The 17,235-nt window shown below is 40.7% G+C and overlaps 3 protein-coding genes across 7 annotated transcripts in view; 2 read left to right on the top strand and 1 right to left on the bottom strand.

Moving 5' to 3' along the window:
• The window catches only part of swsap1 (SWIM-type zinc finger 7 associated protein 1), an 87,408-nt gene extending 87,016 nt beyond the window's left edge, over positions 1–392 (bottom strand). For all 5 annotated transcript variants that reach the window (XM_054760517.1, XM_054760519.1, XM_054760516.1 and 2 more), the window contains exon 1: positions 106–392. In XM_054760517.1, the coding sequence (XP_054616492.1) occupies positions 106–372 (267 nt within the window). In that variant the 5' untranslated portion in view covers positions 373–392. The remainder of the gene's footprint in view (positions 1–105) is intronic.
• A 211-nt stretch (positions 393–603) lies between these two features.
• On the top strand, positions 604–6,997 carry znf653 (zinc finger protein 653). Its single transcript, XM_054760736.1, has 10 exons — positions 604–957; positions 1,153–1,193; positions 1,567–1,866; positions 1,949–2,457; positions 2,540–2,717; positions 3,977–4,061; positions 4,152–4,263; positions 4,337–4,451; positions 4,547–4,646; positions 5,974–6,997. Exons 1-10 carry the CDS (start codon positions 632–634, stop codon positions 6,149–6,151), a joined length of 1,944 nt encoding a protein of 647 aa, XP_054616711.1. The 5' UTR covers positions 604–631; the 3' UTR covers positions 6,152–6,997.
• Positions 6,998–9,018: 2,021 nt separating this feature from the next.
• tspan34b (tetraspanin 34b) lies at positions 9,019–16,762 on the top strand. The gene is made up of 8 exons (XM_054759712.1): positions 9,019–9,168; positions 11,321–11,399; positions 12,625–12,840; positions 13,680–13,754; positions 13,842–13,949; positions 14,028–14,168; positions 14,248–14,340; positions 16,359–16,762. The coding sequence occupies exons 2-8, from the start codon at positions 11,343–11,345 to the stop codon at positions 16,416–16,418; spliced, it is 750 nt and encodes a 249-aa protein (XP_054615687.1). The 5' UTR covers positions 9,019–9,168; positions 11,321–11,342; the 3' UTR covers positions 16,419–16,762.
• The last annotated feature ends 473 nt before the right edge of the window (positions 16,763–17,235 follow it).

Genomic DNA, 17,235 nt, shown 5'->3' with positions numbered 1-17,235 from the left:
ATTTTGTATTCATTTTAAAAAAATTTTTCACTTAGTTTGTTTTCCTCCTTTTTTTTCCTCCTTTTCTTTTTTGTACTGGTGCTATTTAATTACTTTATACCATACCTTTAAACTCTCCGGGCTTAGTTTAGGTATACATTTCTGCAGAGATGCTGGCAGGCTTTGTATTTGCTCCGGGGCGAAGAACACCACCCTAATTCCCATCTGAGAGGCAGCTGTCACGGCCGTCAGCAGGAGCAGTGAACGTCTAAGACTTTGTTCTCCAACTATTAAGACACTGCACTGTGACGGTGCAGGAGGAGTCACAACAAGGTCCTTCTTTGAGTCCGCTTGTGACATGTTTGCGAACATATGAGTTAAAACATCCGCCATGTCTGTTGGTTCTGTTTACATGTAGCACATTGGCGTTTGTGCCATGTGCTCCGTGTGGCAACTACTTGAAAATGAACAGTTCCGCCTTGTTTTGTGGTGTACAGTGGACGCATTTTAGAGATTAATGTAGATGTGAGAATTGTATAGGAATGATTTTCTATGTTTTGACATTAGTTATGTTTAAAACACAGACATGTTTCAAGAAAAGTAACAGTGGTTTTCTACAGTACTTCCTGTTCGGTTTCAACACAACTTCCGGATGATCACAACATCAGCTGTTGTTGCCAAGATGGCGCATAGCCTGGCAGATTTTCAGGTCCCCTTGGACGCTGAAACGGCTGGGGACTACGGGAAATGTGCTTTAAGGCGTTGCAGGGGACGGCCCAGGCTTACAGACTCTGACCGAGCCCAGCGACGTCTTGAATCCCGAAAGAAGTACGATATTCGGAGGGTTTACCTGGGAGAGGCGCACAAGCTTTGGAGTGAGCTCCGGAGGCGCACAAGTCTGAGTGATGCTGGACTTGCAGAGTATTTAATTCTGCTCCATTCCACATTTGGAGAGAAATATCAACAGAAACACTCACGGTGAGCCTCGCAGCAGGTTATTTGGACGACTTGATTTTTTCTACACCTTAACAAGACCGAATTAGTGCAACAAGATGGTTTTACAGTAGTGTAGATTCGTAATGCGACACCATTTACTTGACATTTTCTAAATTGAGTTGTATTTTATTTCCAGTTGACCATACATTTTTCAAATGACTCTATTATTTGTTACAGGAAAAACACTGCCTCTGAGAAGTCTGTAAACCAGAGAAAAGGTTAGTATTATTTATACTTGTAGTACAACAATGATGCAGTGATTTTATACATTTGCGCCAGAGCCTCCTCCAGTGGAGATTCCACGCAGGAAAACACAACCTTTGGACAAACAGTTCTTAAAAGAAGTCACTTTTGGAACAGCCTCCCAACAAACGTTAGAGAATGTCCCACATGTTTATGTTGTCCGATCTGTTTTTATTTTCCTGTCCTGGGACTACAGATGAAAACTAGCAAATCTGGCTCATATACAGCCTGTACAGTAGTATCAGACTCTTCATTTGTGTAAATAAATAAAAAAAAATTGAAATTCCCTCAATGACCAAATATGCAAAGCGCTGTTATTTGACACCTCTTTTGTGTTTATTTTGTCAGTAAAGAAGGAGCGCGACTCAAGCCTCCATAGCCTGGTGTGTTGGTACCAGGAGCACTTGCGTTCCTGTCCCCATGAGCCCCACCTCAGAGCCCTGCAGCCCCAGCCTAACTTCTCCACTGCTGCCATCTGGCAGTGTGAGTCCGACCATTCATTTGTGCAACAACTTTTCTCCCCGCTGAGGGAGACGAGTGACTCGGAGGGGCAGGAGAGAGAGCATGGAGATGATTGTGAAAGCGCTGCAAAAAAAGAGTCATTGGTGCCAAAGAGATTAGTCAGCCGAGGAAGAAAAACAAACAAAGGTGCGTATTGACAAACTGTAAATACCGTTAACTATTCCCTAAATTCTTTTTCAGATAATACATTTAATTCCTGTCTTTGTAGACCTAGAAGAAAGTATGGTTGTTTCTGAGGTTCAGCACATAACCACAAATGACATAGAACAGACTGAAGCTCTAACACATCATACCAGTGTGGAGACCTCCTCCAGCGACCTCCCTCTGACAGAACCACCAGTGTGGGAGATGGAGATGGTACTGGAGCGACCCCAAGGCTCCCCCGAAGCAATGTTTCACTCCCTCACCTCAGAAGAGGACGCTGATGATGTGAGGCAAGGCCGAGATGAAGGCGCACATGAGCAACTCGGAGAAGAAGAGCACATCGGGTGTGGTTATGAGTGTGTTACTATGGCAACGTCCTTTGTTGATAAACTGGGAAAGCCGGATGAAGACTTGAGTGACTCGGGCCGTCCACCATCCCGGCCGGAGCTTTTAGCCCCACTTCCCGTGGACGCAGAGGAGCACAGGGGCGAACTTTTTGACCCTCACGCTTTGGAGACGGTGGTGGCAAGTTCTGACATTCCTAACCAGGAGACGGCTTTAGAAGGCTCACAGGTTAGGACGAGTGTGTGTGTTGTCTACTCAAGGAACAAGGAAACGTTGCATTGAAGATGCCATATTTCATTTTTCTTCCCAGCTAATTATCATAACTGGCCCAAGCTACGAGGCTCTTGCATCAGAGGGCATTCAGCTCAACATGGGTGGCGGAAATGTGGAGGAAGTCACCTGCAGTGTCCTCGCCGGGGTCACCTACAACCAAGCTCGCGAATCTGCATCAGAAATTCCAGCAGCCGGAGATGAAGTCTCCATGACAGGTGTGTTACATTCAGAGCTCAATCACAAATACATCAGTCTCCGCAATTGTCGGCGGTGGCGTTCTCAAAAATCTGCAAGCGAGCCGCCTATAAAAACGGGCTGTGTCTGTGGCTCTACTGTACATAACATCAGTTTGCTTGAGGAAGTGCAGTGAATTAGACAGTTACAACTTTACTCACAAAAAACAAACCAACAAGAGGTCATCAAACCCGACGCCTCCCTCAAATGACAAGTAACACATGTGGAACACACAATGTACCGTAACTGCACCATATGAACTATGCAGGTGTTGAAATAAACGCTTACACACTAATACAGTACAGTCCCTTGCTTATCACCGTTACTTGTTTCCAGACCCGACTGCGGTAAGTGACTTTTCGCAAAGTAGGATTCCTTCTTTATAAATCAAATATTTTTGTAGTTGGAGCATAGAAAACATGTTTATGACCGTTTGAATTGGGGTTTTAACATTATTAGAGCCCTACATACATGAAATAACACCCCTATAGTCGCCTTTACACGTTTATTAATCAATACAGTACACATAAGAGAAAATAAGACAAAATATTGACACATACATGCCCCGAGCCTACACGCTTATATAGGAATAATACTCACGCACTCACATACAACCAGAAACCTGAATGGATGAGGACAGTATGTCTTCTGAATGCCTTATATTTGGCCATTTTTATGCTGTAAAATGCTTAATTTAGGCCAAAAATAATTCGCCTAAATATACATATTTTTGACTAATAATGGGCCGTAGTCAACCGCAAAGCAGTGAGGAACCGCAATATGATTTTTCAATGAATATATTTGGAAAAAACACATTAGAGTGAAGCTGCGAAAGTCGAAGCACGCATGCAAGACAAAACTTTTCTACTCATGTATAACCCGCAAGGCATACTGGGTAACGTCCCATCGAGGATGTGTGCGCATTGTTACTTGCTTTGTTATTTTTTTTGTGCACCGTGAGTAAGGTAGGATTTTGGGTTGATGCGCTCCTGTTGGTGTGTGGTGTGGGAGTAAGAGTGCATATAAAGAACACCTCAAGCAAGTTTAAGTTAGCCTTTGACTGCTCACTGTGCAACTCAAGCTTTACCAAGTTTTCTACCAATAAACAGTGTAGTTATGGAGATTATAGTGGGTTTTTCCACAAATAAAAAATAATGCTTAGATCAAAAAACATCAAATTTGCAGGGATCCCCTTCTGTTTGGGTCCAGTTTGCATCTCAGCCACTTCTGTTCTGTACAGGATTGAGTGACAAGCAGCTGCTGCAGCCAACTGTTGACACTTTGGAGCTAGGTAGCGACCGCGAGCTGCAGCGCAGTCTGAGCCGGTTAGTTGGCTTAAAAAAATACATAAATAAACCAACAATGACTTCAAGTTGAGGTGTGCTGTGTATGGTAATTATCACTTGAAATGCCAGGTCAAAGAGAAACAGGCGAGGCCCAGTTATTGAGGCTGATGGGATGCTAAAGATGTTCCATTGTCCATACGAGGGCTGCAGTCAAGTCTACGTAGCCATAAGCAGCTTCCAGGTGAGACAACCTGTTTCATTCACATTTAACATTTCGGCTTCTCACTCTTTGTTCCTCGCGCCGCTTTTTGCAGAATCATGTCAACCTAGTTCACAGGAAAGGCAGGACCAAGGTTTGCCCACATCCAGGCTGTGGAAAGAAATTCTACCTGTCCAACCACCTGCATCGCCACATGATCATCCATTCAGGTGGCCGCACTAAGACACTCATGAATTTCCCTTTGGATCAGTACAGTATCTACTCGTCTAGAAAGAATGTCATCTTAATGAAAACGTATTTCCAGGGGTCCGAGATTTCATATGTGAGACATGTGGAAAATCATTTAAGCGCAAGAACCACCTGGAAGTTCACAGGCGGACTCACACTGGAGAAACACCTTTACAGTAAGTTCTTAAGGCTAATAATGGCGTACAAACTACTGAGATTATTTATCACTGGAGTTCCTAGATCTAATTCATCCGTCAGTACACTTCAATATGTATGTCATGTACACTATTTAGTTTCTGAAGGCACAGTTTTGACAGTGTAGTGCTGTCCCAAATCAATTACTGTCATTGCACACTTACCGGGAATGATGATGCCATTCATATTCATCCACTTCCTCTACTTCTTTTTCTTCTTCTCTCCTTCTTAATTACATTTTTAAATAATCAATATAAGACAACGTAATAATATAAAAAAAAAAAAACACTACGTTTTTCTTTTATTACATACAATTGTTTGAGCAAAATAAAGTCAGCAGTGCAATGGAACTCAACAAAAAGAAAAACTACTGTTGGCTCTCATTCAAATACTTTAACTTTGTGCCACCAAAGCCCTCTTGTGTCCAAGAATTTATTCCCTGAGTTTGTAAACAAAGCAACAATATATAAATCTAACAATGTAACAACATGAGTAACGCAACAAAAAAAACACATTTGTGAAAATTGAAACAGAGAACTAAAAAGTATGAATCTAATCACGCAAACCGTGTTTCACACTGAACTGCAATCTGTTTGCGGTGTGTTGGCTTGTGCGATGTAATTGTTGAATGAGCATAATTGGCTATGACGCATTTGCAAAATGTGCGTTTAAAAACATCAAAAACAAAATTTAGAACTACAAATGAACTTTTCTTCTGTCGCTAAAAACAAATAAGACTGGTGAGGGGCCCACAGCAGCACTCCCTGCTCGTTGAGAAGAGCAATACGTGATTTCATGTCAGACTCTCCAAAGGTCTCTTCAGTATATCTGTCGCCAGTCGTTTTTTTTTTGTTTTTTTTTTAAGAGAATCTAGAGGGGTCTGATTGTTTGCTAACATAGCAACAAAGTCGCTAAGTTGGCAACAATGGCCCCTCCTGCTACATCTTCTTATTCTTTGGTACACCACATTCTTTGTAATATATTTATGAACAAATTTGTGGCGGACCGCCAAATAATAACTGACTGTATGGGAAACACTGGCTAGTATCCATCTAATACTGATACAGCCTTGGTATCGATACTATTACATACATTTGGATCGATACGCTCACCCCTACTTATCAGTGTGAATGCAGTTATACACACTAAATGCTAAGTGTACTGTAGCTATGGAAGTGGGAATGAAGTACGAATGCAGCCTTATACTTGTTTGGTCCGAGTAATACCAGATGGCAAGCAGAAATTGAACACCTTAACACACTGCGTCCTTGTTCCTTCCACTCCTCTTTCATCGCCATCATCCATTAGATGTGAAATCTGCGGCTATCAATGTCGTCAGCGTGCGTCCCTAAACTGGCACATGAAGAAACACACTCCAGAAGCCCACTACAACTACACGTGCGAGTTCTGCGACAAGCGCTTCGAGAAGCTGGACAGTGTTAAATTCCACAAGCTGAAGAGCCACCCAGAGAAGCTGTCCTCCTGAGGGGTTCGGGCTGTGGCTGAGAAGGAACTGAGGCACCGGAGGAAGACTCCTGATGAATATGGGTTGTCTTTTTTTTTTTTTCAAAACAACAGCAAATGTCTGATTAACTGCTGTGCAGGACAGCCTGTTGCAATTCATGGACTTAAAACAAATCTTTCTTTGACCTTTTACTAAACCTCACATTATAAGGTTAATGAAAAAAATTACCCTTTCAATTTTACCAAAGGACATCTCATGTTGTGTCCTTAAATATTTTTTTAATTCAACCATTGTTATTGTCATGAGTGATTGCCAAATGTTACAAGCGTGCGTGTATTGCCAGAGCAGACACTAGCATGAGCGGTGTAGCTTTAAGCACCGCGGCAGGTTTTGGTAAATATTTAAGTCCGCAAAAGAAAATGATGTTTCCAATAGAAGGAAGTAATCCAGAAGTTGCGGGTAGCCATCTTTGCACATAGTTTGGGTGTGATTATTTTATTATGAAGGCTGATTACAACCAAATGATTATTGTTATGTCTTTTGTGAATATTAAGATGAACATACGTGTGTAATTTAAACTGTGAAAATGACAAGATTGAGGTAATTTAACATGGTGCATTACACTAAATTTATCCGTTACTGACACTGAACAAAGGTGTGCGCGTGTGTGAGATTAATACAAATCTTCCATTTATTATTGATTTATTTACACTTGCAGCCAAGTGAATATTATATGGCAATTTCTCAGGAAAAATGTGTCACATGTTATACTGTATATGTGTGTTATTTTCTATGCACTTTTTCTTCCTTGTCAGTCCTTTCAACTGATGAATCATTAAAATATGTGGCCTCTATTCATAGCGTACCATTATTTAACTAAATGTCATTTGCAATGTGCAGCATGCTTCTTACGTAAAGCACTCGCGGGTGTTGGTGTCAAGTGTGGGTGTGCACGGGACACATAAGTGTCATGGCACAGTCATACAGTGACTGATACTGAACCTTTCACTCGCTGTATGTCATTTAAAGTGGGAAATATTTCGGGAAATGTACATACATGTGACTGTAAATGACTATTTACAAGATTAGATATGGATTTAGAGATAGGCATTATTTACTTTGTGGACGTATTACCTGCTTGAACACCTCAAATCATTGCTGACGTCAATGAATTAGTTTTCCTCTCATGTTAATCATTCATTGTTTTATTTGCATTTCAATGCGTCACTCCTGTTCTTTCATCACATTGTGAATGTCAGATAAAGTCATTGTCAAAATGAAATATATGGCCAAAGTGTAAGAGGCATTCAACACTCCGACGGCCCCAGTTTCCCATTTTATGTGCATGCTAGCTGGACTGTGCATGTTTCGAGGTGATTCATTAATGTGGCTGTGAAGAAAGACGTGATGTTTTCGAGTATGGAGAAGAAACCACCCCGCCTCCTTATAAGATTAAATATGAATCGAATGACATCCACGTCAAGAGCTGTGTCAAAAACTCTGCATCAGGGGTGTTCAAACTTTTTCCACTGACGGCCACATACTGAAAAATGAAAGGATGCAAGGGCCACTTTGATATTTTGTAAAGCAACACATGTAGATACTGTATGCTAAGTAGTTACATACATTTCAAGGAAAAAAGAGCATCTCAGCTTCGTGATGTACCTGTATGTAGTATGAACTTCGGTCTTTGCTCTTTTTTTCCCCCATTTTTGCTGTTTTATTTTTCCAAATGTTACCAACTTTCCTCTTAAATAATCTTCAGAATATTTCTTGTTCTAATATCATGACCTTACTACCATAATATTATGACTTTATTTCCTTAATTATTAACTTATTCCCCGACCTCATTTTCCAAAAATTACAACTTTATTCATTGTTTTGTTTGTCATGATATTACGACTTTGAAAAAAATAACTGATTTTTTTCTTTAATATTTCAACTTTATGCTACTAAAATGATATTATTTTTCCTCATAATTTGAATTTATTCTCATAAAATTGCAACTTTTTTCTCATTAGAATATTTTTTAGAATGTGTGTTTTTTTCCTTGTAATATTTTGATTTTATTCTCTAAAATTACAGCTGTTTTTTTCCATTTCTGCAGTTTTTTTTTTTAATTTGCCAACTATTTAAACTTTATTCTTTTAAATGTTCTTCTCATGATTATGACTTTATTCCCATAATATTTTGACTTTAATCCCGTAACAAAAAATAAATAAATAACACCTGAAGACCCCAAGGAAGTTTGAAACCCACCCCCCACCCACGACATCGACATACATTATACAGTACATCACCACAGCTTGGAGATGACTGATGCATACATGGGATTGAGGAAAGGTGAAATATTAAAGAAAAAATATATAAAAATGGGAAAAAGAGTGAAGTAATAATAGTAAAATAAAATAATAGTAGTAGTAATAATAATACACTTACCTACAGTATATCACAGAGCTGTGATGCAAGTTTTTTTCTTGTAATGTACAGTAACGTCTTAGCATATCTATATCAAAGTGGCCCTTGCAGCCTTTCATTTGTCAGTATGTGGCCCTCGGTGGAAAAAGTTTGGACACCCTCGAGCTAAATGATGCAGAAAAAAAAGCTTTATCGGAATGCTTTGTCGGAATTCGTCATTGCCCCATCAAGTGGAAATTAATTACAAATGTGACTTATTTTCGCCTTTGTCATATGCCGTCTTTATTATGTTTTGACTCTCCAAGTGGTGGTGAGTGTGCATGTGCACACAGGTGATCCCACAGCGCCGGCAAGCCTAAGCCCAGCTCCATGGTGATGTGTGTTACTCAGCTGCTTTGGCCACACCCCCCACCACCCCTCCCTTCTTAGTACATATAACATGCTGTCCTCCTTAAAATAGAAGGAGAAAATCATCTAAAGCTTTCTCGGATGTAAGACGAGCCACCGTGGACGAGAATTCACTTGTTTGTGACCGCAACAGTTTCCATCACCGGAGTCAAGGAAGAGAGACTATAGGTGACCCAGCACCGGAGCGCACCTGTGGATTGTTTTCCTGAGAGGTAAGCTGGATTGCTTGACTTATAGTTTTGTTTTTTTATTTGTAGATGCAGCACCTATGCCAACATTGAAAGCCTCCTCTTTTAAGACGTATATATGTTTTAAATGGGTGCTGCTCAGTGTGGGTTTAATATGAAGTCTGTGTGACATCGGGATGTCATGTTTGAACATTTGCATGTGCTTGTTGATGTGCAGCTCTAATTTGCATTAGATTGCGAGAATTACGTTTTGTAATGGTTTGCATGACTGCTTTATTAATGTCTGACCGAAGTGAATCCTCACTGAATATGAGGCAGTTATAACCGACGATCTATAGATAGAATGCATAGCATTGGTGTTTATATGTTTTTATACAACAACGACTTTTACGTTAGATTTTGCGCGAGATGCAAAAAGAGGTGATGACGCAACTCCCCATTAATGCATGTCACTTTCAGAGCTATTTTAAGCCACATGGTGCAGAAGTGCACCTGATATGAGCTCGGCAGGGATCAAAGATGGACAAATCACACATGACAGGAAGGAGGAAGTGAGAGAGCGTGGAGGAGTGCAGTGTGCAAAAAGTTACGCATTGTAGGGAAATTTGTTGTTTATGTGGGTATAGTTTAGATATTTGAGCTGTCACAAAAGTAAAATGCATTTGTGTCAAAGTGAAAGTTATGCTCGAAATGTATCTATTCACAAAAAGCTGGTTATCTCCCTTTTCTACAGTAGTTGGGTACTGATACTTTCCTGAAACCCACCTATGTTCTACTGCTGATTACTAAAGAACGGAAAAATAAAGAAACAAACTTTTTTGTTCTCATGAAAGTTTAGAGTCTAATATTTCTTTTGGTAGGTCCCATGTTTATATATCCATAGAACACAGTATTCTGTGTGCGTTCAAAGATCAGTCAAAATCGTCCAAAATGGCCGGCACAGAAGAGGTTGTCTTTTGAATGAGTTAATATAATTTGTTAAGAAAGTTTGAAACAAATAAACCATAACATTACCAGGACGGGGCTGGGGGGTTGGGTGTCAAGGCAACTATGACTGTGTGCGTCCTGACCACTAACCTCTGACCCCCAAATGTATGATTAACCTGATGTGGACCAGCAGGCTCAGTGAGCTTACCAAGCTCCTTCCTGCTTTTGGTCTATTAATTCCGGTTATGCATTGGGCAGTTAAATGAGTGACAGCCCAGTGATACACATGATATCGCAGAAGAAGTACATTTCGGAGAATCAATGCAGCGGTGGGGCCTTGTGGACAGTGCCCACTGTGAATGTGGAGACCGCCTACAGACTGTCGACCACGTCTTTGCCAGCCAGCTGCCCCAAACACCAGCCACCAATTGGCGACCTGGATGACGAGACGCTGGAATGGCTCGCTGCAACAGAGCTGAGGATCCGAAAAACATACGCAGGAAGAAGAAGAACGTCTTCCCAGCAAGGAAATGATTAATTTAGCTGCCTGTGTCCACCAGAGGGAGCTCCATAGGGAGGCATGATTGGCTCCCTCTAGCTGCGGGCTGCAAGTGGCCCCCACGCTGCACTTTGGGCACCGCTGCTTTAGATGCGTGCTACGGTGAAGTCTCACCTGTGGATTTTTGTGCAACTTTCAAGACACATTTTTTCCTAATAATTAATTGGTTGTCATTTTTTGTAAAAAAACAACAAATATTTACTGTATGTATAAAAACTGAATAACAATTAGTTAGCAACTTATGTGTTTAAAATGTGACTTTTTTCCTTTGGATTTGCTGAATAATGTCACACCTCTTCCCTGACAAGTCTCTTACGGGTGATTAATTAACAGACACAAAATAACAACATAAACCTAACACAAATCATTTGCGCGACATTTGTGTACAAGTTGCTCCCCCCCAAAGCTTTCCCAGAAAATACGCCGCGAACACTTCCCTGTTCGGCAAACCAAACAAAGCCTTAAAACCCTTGCTGCTTGTAAGGTGAGACGTGTTTGTTGAATGTCATGTGGATGAATTGAAAAGCATGTTTGAGAAGGAAAGGTTATTATGTTCATAAAGGTTGGGAAAAAGAGAGCAGGTGTATCCTGCCCCTCCCACTTGACAAAGCTAACAAACTCTTAACGTCAATAGTGTAAGGATTTAAGGTCAATGAGATAATAAAATAACTTTTCTGTTTTTCATCGTAGGTTGGAAACATCTGCTGAAAAAATGGGATGTTTTGGTTTCCTCAAGTTTATGATGTTCCTTTTCAACGGCGTCATCTTTGTAAGTTGATGCTTTTGGTGCTTTATTCAGGATTTAATGCGTACCACACTATGAACCCACTGTCAGGCTGATAATTTACATTGGACATTAAACGTGTGCTGTACATGGCTATTCAGGTGGAGGTGCAAAATAAAGGTTCTGGCATCATGACTATAAGGAAAACTGTTGTCTATTCTCAATGAAAATTACCAGAAAAGAGATCGCCAGTGACATAAAATTATACTCAAATCCTCGGAATTTACAGCTGCTTCAAGTTGGAAAATATTTCAGGGAATTGAGCTAAAATGGGTTTCTCCTGGTACCGGTAATTTTATAAATAGAATGTTTTGGCTTAAACGATATATTCTAAGGATAAAAATCTCTTGAAATTAAGGACATAAAATTGGCCTCAGATATCACCAGATTGCAGGAAATGAGGTCTAATTTAAAAAATTTTTCTGGGGGAGGGCCCCCACACCCCCCTTTTCAAAAAAGCTAGATCCGCCCCTGCCACCTTCTACATATGTTACATTATTAGAGCCCTCTAGACATGAAATAACACCCCTATAGTCACATTTACTGTAAATGTGTATTACCCAAAATAGTAGCCATAATAAGAGAAAATAAGACGTTTACAACATAAATAAGAGTGAGGGACAGACAGGAAGTGACGTCGGGGGTTCCGAGTTGAGTTTCAGCTGGGCCTGGGTTATGAGGGATTTTTAGGGATTATTTTGCATCTTGGGGGAACCTGCAATAAAAGCCTGTTGTTCTGTCTGTCAAGTCTGGTGTTTGTGTGTCTCAACGAACATTATAGTAACATTACTGACACCTCGTGACCAGTGAAGAAGCAGAATTCTACATATCACATCTTTGAATGCATCTTCTGAATGCCTTATATGTGTATTTTACCTCATTTAGTCATTTTTATGCTTGAAAATGATTAACAAAAAACAAAAATACGGAAAATTTCCTTCAATATGGATATTTTTTATTAATAATAGGCCACAGTCAACCTTGAAACAGCTATGATTTATTAATATTTTGAAAAAAACACGTGATAAAGTGAAGCATTGCAATTCTAAGCGCACCGTGGTGAGTGAGGGACGACTGTACTTGCATTTTTTTTAAATCACAGTTGCTAATAAGATATCGTACAGTTTTTTAACACTATCTTTGATGACCCATCCTTATCTCAGATATAAAGTTAATGATAAATACTTTTTTGCACTTAACTGTCTCACAGGTGGCGGGTGCAGCCATCTTGGGTGTTGGCATCTGGGTGAAGGTGGATAGCGGCTCTATCCTGGGCTTCCTCGGGGACATTGAAAACGCACCCGCAGAGCTCAGTCAGGTGCTCAATGTGGGCTACCTGCTGATCGCTGTCGGTGCACTGCTGGTCATCATCGGCTTCCTGGGCTGCTGTGGGGCTGCCAGGGAGAGCAAGTGCATGCTGCTGCTGGTAGGTGGTCTGATGGATGAAACAAGCGATGAGTTATGTTTTCCAATTTTGTTATTTGAATTGAGAAGCAAGCTGCGTTAACTAGGAATGGGAATTATGAAGTAACTTGCCAAACTGATATTAGCGCTGCAGGACTTTTATTTAAACACAAATGAACACACTAACTGAAACCGGAAGAAAAAACAAGTGATGTCAATTAAATATATAATACTAGAAAAGCACTCTGAGACCTCCGCCAAGCGGCATAGTTCCCCCCCTTATGGTCATTTACACCATAAATATTAGTCCTACATTGATTTGAACTACATATTTAAATTAATTGACCAAGACAACATACCATTAGCAATTGGATTCATAATGATATCAATATTAGTTCAGTAGTTATTCACAAAAATCGCATTTTCCGTGGTTTTCTTCTGGATCTAGCTCCATAGCTTTTGAAGATACAACAAATCAGTTGGCGCACAGTGTCATGGCTATATATATAATGGTGTTTGTTGCATGTTTATAGCTTCATTTGTTGTCTTCCTGTGATGAAATATCCAAATGTCCCCTATTTTTTTTCATATTCTGGATCATACACAGTATCTTAAGCCGTTGTTTGAGATGGGTTTTAAATGAATTAAAGGTAGTAGCAACTGGGATTTTGTTCCACATTTCTGTACCTTTGACTGATAACACCTGTTTGGTAAGTGGTAACCCAAAATTTGGGTTACCACTTGTAATTGAGGGGTGATGGTCCCGCAGCCAAACTGCTTTAGAGGCATATTTTGGGTGTCAAATATGAATTATATGAGCTCAGGTTTGACGTTTAGTAACATTTTGATTTATTTCCCCAGTTCTTTATCATAATCCTGCTGGTCTTCATAGCAGAGGTTGCCGGAGCTGTGGTGATCTTGGTCTTCAGACCTTTGGTAAGTTAAGACGTCCTGACCGCTTGATTGTTGCTGCCTTTTAGTACCTTGGCTGGCCAAGTGACAGAGTGAATGTTTGCGTGATAGGCCGAAGAGTTATTTGCCAAGTTGGGTACAGCAGCTGTCAAGAGCATCAAGAAGGACTATGGGAAAAATGCTGACATCACAGGACTGTGGGATACAACGATGAGCACGGTGCGTAAACAAAACTCACCGTTGTCAGTGCAAGACTGAAGCTTATGTAACGTATATTGTCTTTTTTTTTCTACTTAGTTAAAATGTTGTGGAATCTACAACTCGTCAGACTTTGTTGACTCTCCATATTATGTGGCCAACAACAATCAGTACCCGCCTCCGTGTTGTGCATCAGCTGATAATAAGCCCTGTAATCAAACGATGATCGGCAATTTCTCGGTATGTGTTGAAAAGATCACACCTTCAGTATGCTGGCGGCCGAGCTCGTCTGACTTCCACTCTGTATTCTTCTTCTCAGACAGTCCCAGGTTGCTTTGCAAAGATCGAGCAGTTGATTGACGACAACACAGAGGTGATTGTTGGCGTGGCGCTGGGAATCGCAGCTCTTGAGGTATGAGTTCACGTCAAAAAACATATAGAGTGGAACACGCTAACGTGTCCATTTTCAACAAGTCGTCAAGTCCCGGTTAACCCTGTTCATCGCTCGGCACTTTGCCCTTTGAATTTCGCCGCTTCACTCTCTCCTGGTTTTTCAAAAATGTATTAATAAATAAGTCATGCTGTTTCTTGGTGGAATATGGCCTATTTTTAGCAAAAAAAAAATGCATATTTAAGCAAATGTTATATATTTTTTTACCACAGTTCAGCATTTTCAAGCATAAAAATGACTAAATGAACTACAGTGCAAATATAAGGCATTCACAGATGCATTCAAAAACGTTATGATATTTCGTATTCTACACTGGTCACTAGGTGTCAGTAATGTTACTGTAATGTTTGGAGTGACACACAAGCACAGGCTTTTATTGCAGGTTTGAATGATCTCACAACAGGCGTAAAAATCCCTCATAAAAACAAGGGCTACTGTCGCAGCTTTTACCCACGGGGGGCTGAAATTCTACTCTGACTCCCCGACGTCACTTCCTGTCCTCCCCTCACTCAGCTTAATGTCTTAAAGGCATATTTGCTCTTATAATGTCTACTCTATCGGGTAACACGAGTGACTGTAAGGGTGTAATTTCATGTCTAGACGTCTCTAATAATGTTAAAACAAGTATTTAGAAGGTCGTAAACACATTTTCGATGCTCGAACTACGACAATATTTGATTCATAAATAAAGAATCCTAGTTTGTGGAAATTCACTTATCATGGTCGGGTCTGGAACCAATTAATAGTGATAAACAAGGGATTATTGTAGTGACCGCCAATGGGCTTTTAGACATTGTGATTCTTTGAGAGCAGGAGTGTCCAAAGTGCAGGCCGGGGGCCAATCGTGACCTGCAGCTTGTTTTTTAGTGGCTGTGCCACACTCTAAAAATAACATCAAACAAGAAAACAACAGCAAAAATGGGGGGAGAAGAGAGCAAAACGGTGGAAAGTAATGTAAAATGTATGATAATAATATGCTTTGACACGTGTATAACTTAGCGATGGCAATAAGTATTAAGGGCAAGACTGAGCTCCTCAAGCTAAACACAGCAAATGAGGACCCAGTCACACTGCACGGAAGGGATCTGGAAGAGATAGAGGCCTGGGCAGCGTCAGTGACAAGCAGGGCGGCACAGACGCAGACGTCAGAGCAAGAATCGGCAAGGCGAGGGCAGCATACTTCCAGCTGATACATACATCTGGAGCTCCAAGGTGGTGTCCACACGCACAAAGATCCGGCTGTTCAACTCCAACGTCAAGTCAGTATGGAGCAGAGACATGGAGGACAACGAAAACCACTATCAGGAAAGTGCAGACGTTCATCAATAGCTGCCTGACAGGGATCCTCCAGATACGCTGGCCTGACACCATCAGAAACGCAGCGTACCAACCAGCTGCCAGCCGAGGAAAAAGATCCAGTACAGAAGATGGGGATGGATTGGGCACACCCTGAGGAAGCCAGCCGGTAGCACAACAAGGCAAGCACTCAAGTGGAATCCCCAAGGGAAGCGAAAAAGAGGAAGAACCAAAAAACGCCTGGCGACGAGACCTCAATGCTGACAACAAGACAATGGGAAAGACCTGGACACAGCTGGAGCGAGCAGCCCAGGGCAGAGCACTCTGGCGGACTATTGTCGGGGGGCTATGCTCCAGCAGGAGCGGTGGGCCAAACTAACTAACTAGTATTAATCTAGATTGTACCGCAGCAACTAAGAAAATGCCTCCATTTATATATATTTTTCAATTGTTAGCTACCGGTAAAAAGATTTGCGCACGTTTGAACATTTTATTGTCATTACAGTCAAGACAACCAATGCACTAACTGTAGCAGCTCTGTTACATAGTATGTATAAAATATTGTAATGTTGGCGGATTTTGTTTGTTTGAAACACAGTACGTATACAAGTAGTACACCTGAATTACTGTAAATCAATACTCATTAGTAATTCCGTTTCTTTTTCTGTGTGTGTTCCCCGCAGATATGCGCCATGACTGTTTCCATGATCCTTTACTGCAAGATAGATTCTAAGTCACGCTAACTGCCAAAGTCCACATCGCTGGAGGAGTTCTACTTCTCATCCAGCCTGAAACTGGTTTTATTTAGTGGAAATGTGTCATTTCAGCAGTCAGAATAACTGAAATAATTTTTTTTTTTTTTATCAGTTTAAACATAGCAATGACAACCTTATGCATAACACTGCAGCTAGGTTGCTGCAGTATATTGCCCTTATGACATACTCTTCAGGAATTACATGAAGACCCTATTTATTGCAATAACGAAATTGACCCACTAATGTTAGAGACAGGAAATGCCTAATCTGTTGCCATGGCGCAATAAGAAATTATCTGTATATTTGTTGTATGCAATATGATCAATTTTGAAATAAAATAAACGTAGTATTTCTACACTCTTGTGCAGGTTTGGGAGTCTTTCATTGAGAGGATGTTTCTATTGAGAGGTGATATTTACAGCAGTTTTGGGATGGGGAGGGAGAACCGGCAAACTGATGAAACTAAGAAACAATATTGTATTTTTTCGTTTAGGTTTTAACAAGAGACATCACCATCATCATCAGATATACTGTATTATTGAACTTATTTGGATTTTTTTCCCCATCTGTGACTAACTTTCATATTTTGTGTGTACGCATGTGGAGAATCAGATGCACCAAGTGTCAAACAAATGTGGTGCTGTTGTACGGGTTCATAGAGTAAGAGTTAGTTCAGTTCTATTTAATACTGATTTCACCACAAATCTAATTTCCTGGATTTCCTGCATGAACCGAGCCAGGAAAAGGGTAAAAAAAAAGGTGCTGTGTTGAAAAAGTGGCTCTTTGTGGTGACTTAGTGAGTTCT

This window comes from Dunckerocampus dactyliophorus, chromosome 18 (genome assembly GCF_027744805.1).
Source record: "Dunckerocampus dactyliophorus isolate RoL2022-P2 chromosome 18, RoL_Ddac_1.1, whole genome shotgun sequence".
Taxonomy (NCBI): Eukaryota; Metazoa; Chordata; class Actinopteri; order Syngnathiformes; family Syngnathidae; genus Dunckerocampus; species Dunckerocampus dactyliophorus.
The sequence above is the reverse complement of the archived record's forward strand: the minus strand, read 5'-3'. Positions and strand labels throughout refer to the sequence as shown.

Bases quoted from the DNA above. Each gene is read 5' to 3' on its own strand.
- znf653 (XM_054760736.1), top strand. From the start codon at position 632: ATGATCACAACATCAGCTGTTGTTGCCAAGATGGCGCATAGCCTGGCA. The intron at 958-1,152 runs GTGAGCCTCGCA...TATTTGTTACAG, and splicing joins TATCAACAGAAACACTCACG to GAAAAACACTGCCTCTGAGA. The intron at 4,452-4,546 runs GTGGCCGCACTA...ACGTATTTCCAG, and splicing joins CCACATGATCATCCATTCAG to GGGTCCGAGATTTCATATGT.
- tspan34b (XM_054759712.1), top strand. From the start codon at position 11,343: ATGGGATGTTTTGGTTTCCTCAAGTTTATGATGTTCCTTTTCAACGGC. The intron at 13,755-13,841 runs GTAAGTTAAGAC...TTTGCGTGATAG, and splicing joins TCTTGGTCTTCAGACCTTTG to GCCGAAGAGTTATTTGCCAA. The intron at 13,950-14,027 runs GTGCGTAAACAA...TTTTCTACTTAG, and splicing joins GGGATACAACGATGAGCACG to TTAAAATGTTGTGGAATCTA.